Source organism: Pistacia vera, unplaced genomic scaffold (assembly GCF_008641045.1).
Source record: "Pistacia vera cultivar Batoury unplaced genomic scaffold, PisVer_v2 Contig350, whole genome shotgun sequence".
NCBI classification, from domain to species: domain Eukaryota; kingdom Viridiplantae; phylum Streptophyta; class Magnoliopsida; order Sapindales; family Anacardiaceae; genus Pistacia; species Pistacia vera.
The window spans coordinates 467,280-479,019 of NW_022196169.1; the positions used below are offsets into that span (position 1 = coordinate 467,280).

Sequence of the window (11,740 nt, forward strand, 5' to 3'; positions counted from 1 at the left end):
TACACAAATATTTCTTATCCTAATCTTGTGGCCCTGAGAGCTGCCCACACTTTCTTGTCAGACCATAAATCCCAATATTCATTATTTAATTTACAACCTAACAATTATTCTTTAAATATTAAATAAAATAATAATCATAATAAATTAATAAGGAATGAAAATTGATTATTCATTATTATTATTATTGTTAAATAATATTATTAAGACTGCGCAGCCAGAGTCATTTTCAAAGTTAGAGATTGCCTTGAAATTATAAATTCATGAATTATGAATATATATTTTGAGTTTATGGCAAGGTGGCAGAAGCAGCCACCTTTCTTGATGGAGAAACAAATATATCTGTTCTTTCTGCATGGACAAGAATTCATCTAATTATTTTCATAACTCTACAATATTACTAAATGGGAACAAAAATTATTCTTTAAATTTCATGGTCTAAATCCAACCCTTTTTGCATACAAATTGAATTACTATTAAATACCCATCTCATAATGCGCAAGAGCTTGAATCCAATCAAGTAGAATTGATGATGTTTATTTTCATTTTCCATGCAAATTTCTTTTCGGTTTCACACAAATGTTCTTCATATAAATCATGTTTATTTAGTTCAATAAACTAAACACTAATATATGTCAAGAAGTTGAATAAGGTGATCATTTTTGCAAGCAAAATAATAAAGAATTTGATAAAATAGAAGCAAATAATGGAAGAAATTAATTATAAAAATAGCTAGCTAGCTTGTTGCTTTTACTAACTTCAATTTTTTTTCTATACAAACAGCCACGAAATAACCTAAAATCCATCAATACAATGCACCAAACAATTCCACACCAATTAATAAGTCCCATCTAGAAAGCATACCACTTTTAATTAATGTTTTCCACAAGCCATCATCAATTGCTTCAATATCTTTAAGCCAACACCTTTTCCATCAACGTGGACTAAAAAAGATAACTAAAATGGCATATGGGATTTCACCAACCCTCCTTAATTAAATCAAATTTGTGCACATAATCAACAAATCTACTTCATCATCTTGAATAATGATCACCCTCTCTATCTTTCAATGTCAATTGATGCAATAAATCCTCCTTTCCCCATACCAATAAAATTACTCTTTGTGGCACCATCTTTTGTGTCCTCTTGTGACTCAACATCATCAGAAGTATACTCATCTTCTCTACTCAGTGTTGCATACTCAATCTTTTCTCCAATAATTTTACCCAAAATCACATATAAACCCACTGAAAATATGGTAATTCCCACTAAAAACCAGCTGAATTCAATGTTCACAAGTGATTTAGCTCTATGTAAAGCCTCCTCTCCATGGCATCTCACCACTTCGTGACCTTCCTCAACATTAATGAAACACCCTTTTGGGATAAATTCAGGAGTCCACAGCATGTACCCCATCAAAATAAGCCACACTCCCTGGAAAAGAATACTAGCTGACCTAACAAAACTGGTCAAGAAACTCCCCGGGAGTGCGATTCCGATTAGGGTTGTGGCTAAAGAAACGAGAATGACGATTTGCAGAAGCAAATGGTACTGTCCCTCGACTCCCATGTGGTCAGCCGAATGAAGATGAAACAGGAGAAGCTGCTGGGAAAAGGCTACGGCGCCGAGGAGTTGCGTTAATGCATCTCGGGTATTTCTTTTGCAGTGAATTCGATCGAGGAGAATCGCGAAAGCTGCATAGGTGAAGAAAGTAAGGGAGATTGTCGCGTGTTCGAAGTTGTGGAGATGGTTGGAAGGAATGGTTCCATCGGCGTCGAAAGGCTGGTGTTTTTCAGGGCCAATGAAGAGCTCCATGGCCACGGAAATGGAGCTTCCAAGCATGATTAAGTAGAGCTCTATGTATTTTATTTTTGAAGAGGGAAACCATGGAGTTGAAGTATACGAATTTGGGTGGAGAGAATAGAGCTTGATGTGGTTCAGAAGATGCCACAACCCAAGTGCCAAGAAGGCAAATCCCGGTGCAACATGTCCCACTAAAGTACCCATTAAAAAAAAAAAAATTAGGATTTGTGATTGAGAGAGAATTGTAGATTAGGGTTTGTGATTTGGAGAGGAACTATGGTGAGAAAATTTTGTGGGGAAGATGGGGATTTAAGGGAGGAATTGGGGGGAGTCTAGAGGCTTCTATAAGGTGTTTTGAATTGAAGTTTGAATAAGAAATTAATTACATGTTTGGTTGGCTTGAAGAAGAAGAATAAAGGAGCGGGAGTTGACCCAATGAAGCTTTTAATTTTGTAACCTTTTTTTTTTCTCTAGAAGCAAAATTAATTAATTAAGAAATCAAATTCAATCTTCACTGGTCCAAAAGTTTTGTCACCAATGACACAAAAATTATCCCATTTTTGGTTTAAAAATTGGGCGTGGTTCTATTTTTTTTTTTAAATAATTAATTCACCAAATATTTAACATAAACATGTGCTACATGCAATTCTTCATTTATAAAAGTTTGGCGTTTTAAGCAAAATATACCTGCCTCCATATCAAAAGAAAGGATGATCTTCAATCTTCATCATCTTTAATTATAATATATATCTTGGTTAGTTAATTGATTAATATAATTAATTTGCTTTTGCATCTAGCTTTTATGTATTGATTTGGGAATTTTTCTGGGTGGTTATAGATGTAAAGTTTCTGGACCAGCTACTATCATTAAAGAAAGTGATTTATTTTTAAATGTTTTTTGGTAAGTTCATGAAATTGGGTTGAAAGTGCTTTAACACAATTTTTCTGTGATAATTGTTGGAGTATAGTAGAATCCAGAATTCATGAATAATTGAGAACAACGCCCTTTATAATTAACCTAGTTTATAGGTTGTAAAAATTCAGTTGGAATGTTCAAACAATTTTACGTCGTATCGTTTGTGAATATTCAAAATTCGTTTATATCATCGGTAATACCCAACTCGTAACACGATGTTTTAGTGATTTGAACGTATAAGGATCCATAATCGTAATATGATGTTTTTGTGATTTGAACGTATAAGGATCCATAATTGTAATATGATGTTTTTTTGCATTTGACATTATATTGTTTGTGGATATTCAAAAGTTGTTTAAATCAACTCTGTCAATCACCCTTTGCTATCTTATATCTTTAAAGCAAAGATGTTATATATCGAAATAACAATAATAATATATGAATAATTAGATCATATTTAAACGTATAATCTCAAATCGAGAGTTCCGACCATTGAATTGGGTCTAAACGAGACATTCTTACCTCATTACTATTGTCCAATACACTAAAACACTAAATTTTACCATTAATATTAGGAAATTACACCTAAAATTTCAGTCAATGCAGTCCAAACAGTACACCAAGATTCTTCTTATTAAAATAAACAAATTTATCCTTGTCAAAATGAAAAGGACTTGCATTTTTAATTAAATATTTCTTGGTTAATGAATGATCATCCATAAATTTAATCATATTTCAAACATTCGATGGTGATGGATAGTTTTTAATAATTTCAAATTGATGAAGAAAAATATTTCTTGAGTTGTTCTTTTGTTTAAGCAAGTGACTAGATTAATTTTATAATTAGTTAATTAATTAATGGTTTCCTAAAGTCTGCTAATTAGAAAATTAATCTAATATTTGGAATTTACCAGTTGATTCCTTTTCCAATATAACTTTAACTAACTGTTCAAATTTGCTCTTCCTTCACGCAATTTCATTGCTTAATTAATTAATTAATTAGTAATAAGCTTAGCTTAAGGATTCCTTCCAACGTCAAAACATGATATGCATAGCCTTTTTATTTTTTTATTTTTTAGGTACAATAATTGAGGTATCCAAACCTATATTAGAGTCAGCTTAATACTTTTTATTTTTTTATTTCTAGATTTATTAAATAAAAATATTCTTTAAATAAAAAAAAAAACACATTAAATAAACTAATCAAGTCAAAACTTTAATAGATGAATCTAATTCAATTTATCAAAATATTAAATTCACCTAATCAAGAAGATTTGATAAGATCGAACGAGAAAATTAACTATATATTAAACTAATAATTAGTTTAGTTTGCAATTAAAACTATTAACCCACTTAATGTATCATTAATTTTACAAAATAATATAAATCCCATTATTTTTAAACCCAACAAAGAGTACATTCGAGATAATTAAAAAATATTATACTTAAAATTAAAGTGTTATACGGATAGTGTTACCAACTTCAATTTAATATTTTATAATATGATCAATAATGTTATTATCCGATACTTTATGCCGATAACAGTCAAAATCAAATTGAAGTGTAATAAAGAGAATACATTATATGTTTGCCATTGGTTTAATGAGAATAATTAATTAATAACCAATAGTCCTCTTCTAGAAATTTAAAAAAAAAAAAAAAAAAAAGTAGATAAAATTAAAGTCATAATTAATTGGTCAACAAGAAACCTCATTCAAATTTAAGTCACTGGTGACATAACAATGTGTTATCCAAATTGGAAAAGATAATTTAAAATGTCACGTTTTCTGATTGCGTAATATTTTTTGATTGTGCTATGATTCTATGCATCATCATTAGGTTGAATTTGAATATTTTATTTATATAATGTTAAATAATTGGATTTGTATTAATCAGATTTAGTTGTCATAGCTTAGATTCTAGACTTTGCATGTGTTTCCCAATTGGATCTTAATAAAAATTATATACTATGAAGTTTATGATAAAGATAAAATATTTTTTTCAAGAAAGATATATTTTTAAATTTTTTAATAAGAATTTTGTTATAGATTCTAAAATTATTGTTAAAAATAAAATTATAGAAAATTTTAGAGTTTTTCAAACAAGGTGTGATAATTTTTGGATTAATATATTTAATTAACTTCTTAATAAGATGAGTTTTGATTTGAAAAATTCCAAAATAAAACTATGGGATGATGAATAAAAGTTGAAAATTTGATTATGATCATATACTAAATTAATAAAATTAAATTGGACTACGAATATTTGATTAAGACTTTAGAGAAACTTTAAGGATTAAAATTGTACTTTGATACTTTGACCTTTAAATTTTCAGAATCACCACTCTAGTAATTACTCGGAGATTCTATTAAACTTTGTATATGTATATGTTCTTTGAAAAATTTGGAGATACCAATATTAGAAACGTGGAAATTGTGGCTGTGGGCTCAATCCAACATTATTAGTGTAATACTATGGGCACAATTATTTAATAATAAAATAAAATCATTGAAAATACTTTTTATTTTTAAGTGAACGGCGGGGATCATAACATTAAGAAGCATGAGATACATTAACTAAACGATATGTTTAATGGTAAAAAGTTAAATAAATATAGTTATTTTAGTTATTTAAATTGTCAACCATCGACCCCATCAAGATCGTACTAGCATAAATAGTTTATGATATGATTATGCCTGAAAAATAAGTCGACATAATCTTGATAATGTTGTTACTCGTTGAAAATTTGATAGTCGATTGGCGAGGAGTTAAGCTACATCACTAGTACCATCAAAAGTTAGGTCTCGTGGATGTGTGATGTGTCCATTGTGGTTTCTAGAAAACAAGATTTGCAATGTATACCAATGTAAGTTTTATGTTACAAGTATAAAGTTGTAAAAGTATTTTTAATTTTAATATTACAAAATATATGAAACTACCAAAATACTTCAAGCTTTTACCTAACCGGCACAATCCCTAAAAATATCATGCAAAGAGATAACTTTAAGCCCATTAGATTCTCGGCCTCCCTCACTAGATGGGCCTACTGTAACAACTGAAGCCCATTCGTGGTACAACTCCTAATGATAAGCCCATTAGATTCGAGGCCTCCCTCACCAGATGGGCCCATTGTGACAACTTCAAGCCCATTAGTGGTACAAACCTTTAATGATAAGCCCAATAACCCGTAAATAGAGCAAGTCCAACATCCACGGCCCATAAACCTTGAATAAAAAATTAATTGTTTGAAAAAAATTAAAAAAAAAAAAAAAAGATTTATGAAAGGGATGATTAAATTTTTTTAAGGGAATTTACTTGATTGTATTATTTATCCTCGATAACGATGGATAATCCTCTCCTCATATGAGTTTTTCCAAAATAAAAATACTATATGATTAGTAACTAAAGATTAGAATCAAATAAAAATTTCACTAATCAAATAAAACTTTGGGTTAACAGTTAACATATTGTTAACATTAAATTAACGGTTGCAATTTCAAATCAGTATCTTATATGTATAGTCCATCTCTTTTGTTAGTGTCCTTTAACCTTTTAGAATAAGGATATTAATTTTCATTGAAAGAGTTAACTCTTACATAACTTTTGTTAACAAGATTTGGTAGAATTTATAGAATTTTTTTTTTTGGTAATAGAAAAAGGTATAATTTTGTAACCTCTTATTTGTACGCAAAACTCAACTTTTATTGATGGAATTTCATTAAAAAATTTCTTACATAAAATAATTATTTAGTTAAGATGTTTTGATTTTAATTTGTCTGAACCATGTAGACATACTCATTGAACTGATATATATGGATTAATCATAGAATAGTAATATGTTTCTTGCACACTAGTGCCTAAAATCAGAGGGAAGTAAGTGGTATTTTGCTTGTACTTTTGGACTGCCTCATATTTTTCACGCTTGACCATGTTCATATGAATGCCAACAAGAGCAATGATGGAGCTCACTCAACTTTAGCTTTTCTACTTCCAACTTTAAATTAAATAATCAATCTTTCCAAACAATTCAAATTATGACCAAGCCCACATTGTACGCTAGGGTTAGGGTTTTACTTTCCTCCATTGAATTTCTCATCTAAATAAAAAATTTGTTGGACCCCAGTTAACAAATTATCTCACCTAGGAACATATAGACATAATATTACAAAATACGTTTTATTATTTAACCGTATATATCGTTATCCATCTCACGAAAGAATTTTCTTTAAATCTAACATTTGTGATGCCAAGGATTTTTTTCATCCAATAAATAATTTTAAATATTATTAAGTTCCAAATCAAAATCTGAAGAAAACTTATAAGGAGATGAGACAAATATGCGTACATTCATTCAATCACAAAACCAAAAGAGTATTATAATGTCAGGTTTTGTTGAGGTTTAAGGAGATGATCGATGTGATCTTTGCAATTGCTTTGCGTCCTTTCTACGCCAAAATAAATTACCATTAATTGTCAGGAATTCTTGGCTGAAAAAGCCATGCGGGGTCCTGGTAAAGTGGGATAAATGATGACCAACTCTGAATCGTGTAACATGTCGCCAAACCTTGGTCCCAACAACCCATCAAGTTTCCTTTTTGACATGTTCCCACTTTTCTTATAAATCAATTTTCCATATAGAATAAATTCATTGACTTGATTTATGATGCCAGTGACGCGTAAACAACACTTAATAATGATACGAGAAAATCTTTCACATATCGAATATAGTATTATCTTCTTGTTAAAGGGGATATATTTTCATTAATTCAATGTAACGATCCAACAACCCATAATATAAGTTTCCCTTTTGACATCTTGCTTCGTTCTTTCTTCTCTTCACAATCAAATAATAAATCAGTTAATTTCACTATATATATAAGGAATCAACACGTTGAAAGATTTTACATAACATTACGCGTGATTATCCGTCGACAAATGTCATTTAGAAATTTAAATTAAGTCAATATATTTTTGAGAGGAAGGCACCAAGTTATTAACATTATGTGAATTTATGGTCATTCTAGCTTCCAAAAGTCCAGCTCTATTCCACCAACCAAATTCTTCAGATCCCATTTTCATAAACATTTCCTCTATAAAAAACCTCATCACTTCACTACTTACACAAAACCACTCAATTCTGATCAATTTCAGCCATGGCAGCACCACTTACAAAAACTCTCCCAATCTTTACTACCCACTCCCTCTTTCTCTTCTTCTTCCTCCTCCTCCTCCTCCTTTCCTCATCCACTGCAGCAAAATCCAACCAATCAAGCTTCGCGAAAACCCTAGACAAACCCCTATCGGGGTTCGGCAAAGAAAAGCTAACACACTTTCGCATATATTGGCACGACATTGTCGGCGGACGAAACCCCACTGCAGTTCCCGTAGTAACCCCATCTTCCAACAAGACATCGCCCACCGGCTTTGGCATGGTCAGCATGATCGACGATCCCTTGACCGAAGGGCCAGAAATGACGTCGAAAATGGTGGGTAGAGCACAAGGGTTTTATGCGCTTGCTTCGCTAGAAGAAGTCGGTTTACTAATGGCGATGAACTTTGCGTTCATTGAAGGGAAATACAACGGGAGTAGCATAACAATCATGGGAAGGAACACGGTGTTTTCGAAGGTGAGAGAGATGCCGGTGATCGGAGGGAGTGGACTGTTCAGGTTTGCTCGAGGTTATGTGCAGGCTAGAACTCATAAATTTGATGTCAAAACTGGAGATGCAACAGTTGAGTATAATGTTTATGTTTTACATTATTAATTAGTTGAAGATGATGAAGGTTTTGAATTGAATTTGATGACCAATAAGTTATTGTAGTATGATTTGGTGGTTGATGACACTTAATTTTGGTGGGCACATTTTTGTTTGATTGTAGCTTTAAAGCATAGTGGGGTTGGTGTTTGTCTGAAGATATTGCTAGAATTGTGCTCTTATGTCTTGAAAAATATTGATCAATAATAGAGATATTAACTTTCCACTAAATGATCAATCATATTGATAGAAGGTATTTTTCTTACAATGACATTCATAAATGAGAAAATCTTCCATATAATATATTGCAATTCAACCAACCAATAAAAAAATGTCATAAATTTTTTCTCGCCTCAGTTGCTAATAGGGGTAGACACTGGAACTCTTTTCCAGTCAATAGTTTTAAGGTTCTGAGAAATTAATTAAGGTGTGTGTAAACTGGCTTGAACAATTTGGTTCATTAAAAAAAAAAAAAAAAATGTCATATTAGCACAAGTAGAGTATATTTACTCTCCGCTCTCGTAGGCTTGTTGTATTGTATTATATTATATGGAAGATTTTTTTCTTAATAATCAGTTTAGGTTGATAGGTTCTTTAAACATTAAAATATACGAAAGGTCATAACCTCTATCGGTTGAAAACCCATATGATGGCATAAGGATGATAAGTACTAAAAATTTAAGTAGTGCTGAGAGTCAAGTGTTGAAAACCCTTATAACTGACGTGCCATCATAATTATACGAAACTCTATAAAGATAGTTTGTAGAATTAACCTATTTGGGTTTACCTGTGTTCATAAACATTAAATAAAAATTCAATCAAAATTTTGCATATTAAAAATGTTTATAAATTTAAGTTTGGATTTAAAAAAATACGAATGTTGTACATCTAACATTAAAAAATTGATCTATTTACTTATCTAATAAAATCCACTGCGGGATTTAAATTATTTATCCAATCAATTTTGTTAATCTGTGAGGATGAATTAAATTCAGAATTTCTATTAATGTAAATGCAAATTACTTTATTAGAAAATTTTATTTCGTAATTTTTTGGTTCCAAGTCCTAAGAATTGTTGATTAACGCCTAGGTTCAAGACATACTCAATAATGGACTCTAATCTTCTGCATCTTTTCCCTTGTGCATTGTTTGTAACATACTCAAAAATAGGTTCAATCTTAAAAATAGTGACAATTTATTTATTTTTAAGATAAGGAGATGAGAAAACGAAATGTTCCCACCCAAGGTTTAGCGAAATGGCAACTTCCCACCCTTGGTTTCATAAATTCCAGATTCTCATATTTAAAGTAACACCGTTAGTAATTGTTAGGTTTTGACACATATGCAGAGGGTTCTATTACCAAACTGCCCTCTCATCTTCTTCTTTTTCATCTCCCCTCCTCTGCTATTACCAAATTGCCCTCCCACCTTTCGCACATGACTCTTTGCCCCTAGCCAGTGCGCATTCACCTGGCTAGCCCTCAACGCTGATCGCCCTACTTGACACCACCAACTGCTTCCCCTCGCATTCCCCACCAAAACCTCGATACCAGCTAGCTACACCACTTGCCATCCATCACCTAGCGGTCTTCTCTCTTTCACGTTGCGCGACCCCATGTTGTGACTTAACAACCCCCGAGCCATTGCACATTGCAACTATCAAGCCTACCGGTTGAACCTTGTCACCCAACTGCTTGTCACGCGCCACCTGGGTTACCCTGCATTTTTTGAATGAATCAGAATCAATACCGGTCGATTCTGGTTCCTAAAAATCTGGAACCAAAACCTGAAACATAGGTCCTGATTTCGATTTCGATTACTCGGGTAAATTATAATTACTCCCTACTTTTTAAAAATGACAAATACACCCCTAAAAATGACAAATACACCCCAACAATTTACAAAAATTATGATTTAGTCTCGATTCCAACCTGGATACCAGGACCTCGGTTTTGATTCCGATTCTAGTTCCTGGTTCCAACACTATAGTAATCAGAATCAAAATCGGACTTGGGGATTGTTGGTTTTAATTTTCCAAAACTAGAATTGAACCCTAATGGGGTTGGTTCTGGTTCTACCCTTTACCCATGCTCACCCCCAGTTATGTTGCTTTGAATTTTAATTGAGTTGGTTGTTTGATTGAATCAGAGTTTGGTTGAATTTGATTTCTATTTGGGAGTGTGATTTGTTTGTGATTGTTTGCGTAGCTTCCCTCACTGCTAGCAACCTCACCAATCTCCCTTTTGGCCACCACTCAAGCCTGCACAACACCCCCCACTTGCTCGATAAATTGCCCCAACCATGTGCGGCTATTGGCACTCCAACTCTAGATCCAATCTATTATTAACATGTATTTTGAGTTCTGTGTTATTGGATTCTCAAACTATTTTAGTTTTTGGATATGGGGTGTTTTGATTTCAGGGTATGAAGTTTGGTGGTGGTGGTAATGGCTAGGTGGTGGCGTTACTGTTGGCTTACATTAAACAAGAGGGTGTGGTGGTGTCGGTTAGACAGTGGGTGAGAGAGAGAGATGTTTTTTCAAAAGAGAAAATATTAAAATAGTGAATAACCATTTTAACCTTGAACTGTTAAAAAAAAAAGGTGTTAATTTAATTGTGAGAATCTAGAATTTATGAAACCAAGGGTGGGAACTTATTTCGTTATACTTGGGGTGGGAACATGTTTACTCTAAGGAGATTATAGACTCTTTATAAATTATAGGATGTATTACATTCTGTAGACGTCAAAATCTATAGTTGCAGAAGTAAGGTATGATCTTGTGAGGTTGAAGCCACTGACAATCTGCTGCACCTGCACATACACAAAGAAACCAGCGTGAAGCGAACGGAAAACACCAGGGTGGTGTTTGCCATAGGCACTCTGACGCTCAAGTCAGTAGAGATAATGGAGGCTTTTTAGTGGGGGTTAAGGGAAAAGAAGGATTACCAATAGTTTAGTAGTGAACTAAGACCACGAAGTAGGGGTATAGCTCTCAAGAGTGTGGGAACTATAGGGTTAGAAGGTGTAATGTTGGATGCCCAAATAGTGGGATAACCGCTATTTATATATTAGTTGTGAGATGTTTGTATCCCAGTAGGATTCGGAATCCAAAAAGGAGGAGATCCTGTGAAACAGGAAAACCTTGATTCACTTGCCTCATTAGTAGCAAGAGTCCTAACTCATCCAAGATTTTGGATACAAAATCTTGGATGGATCAGGATAGACCTGAAGATGATGATGTTAGGAAATGATCTAAACCCATGGCAGC

General features: G+C 32.6%; 2 protein-coding genes across 2 annotated transcripts; one reads left to right on the forward strand and one right to left on the reverse strand.

Annotated features, from left to right (window-relative positions):
* Nucleotides 1-713: 713 nt before the first annotated feature.
* Nucleotides 714-2,165, reverse strand: LOC116139378 (transmembrane protein 45B-like). Its single transcript, XM_031425057.1, has one exon. It carries the CDS (start codon nucleotides 2,002-2,004, stop codon nucleotides 1,057-1,059), a length of 948 nt encoding a protein of 315 aa, XP_031280917.1. The 5' UTR covers nucleotides 2,005-2,165; the 3' UTR covers nucleotides 714-1,056.
* A 5,502-nt stretch (nucleotides 2,166-7,667) lies between these two features.
* LOC116139388 (dirigent protein 22-like) lies at nucleotides 7,668-8,522 on the forward strand. Its single transcript, XM_031425068.1, has one exon. It carries the CDS (start codon nucleotides 7,870-7,872, stop codon nucleotides 8,479-8,481), a length of 612 nt encoding a protein of 203 aa, XP_031280928.1. The 5' UTR covers nucleotides 7,668-7,869; the 3' UTR covers nucleotides 8,482-8,522.
* The last annotated feature ends 3,218 nt before the right edge of the window (nucleotides 8,523-11,740 follow it).

What these genes read in the sequence shown, in the direction of transcription:
- LOC116139378 (XM_031425057.1), bottom strand. Translation starts at nt 2,004, where the DNA reads ATGGGTACTTTAGTGGGACATGTTGCACCGGGATTTGCCTTCTTGGCA.
- LOC116139388 (XM_031425068.1), top strand. Translation starts at nt 7,870, where the DNA reads ATGGCAGCACCACTTACAAAAACTCTCCCAATCTTTACTACCCACTCC.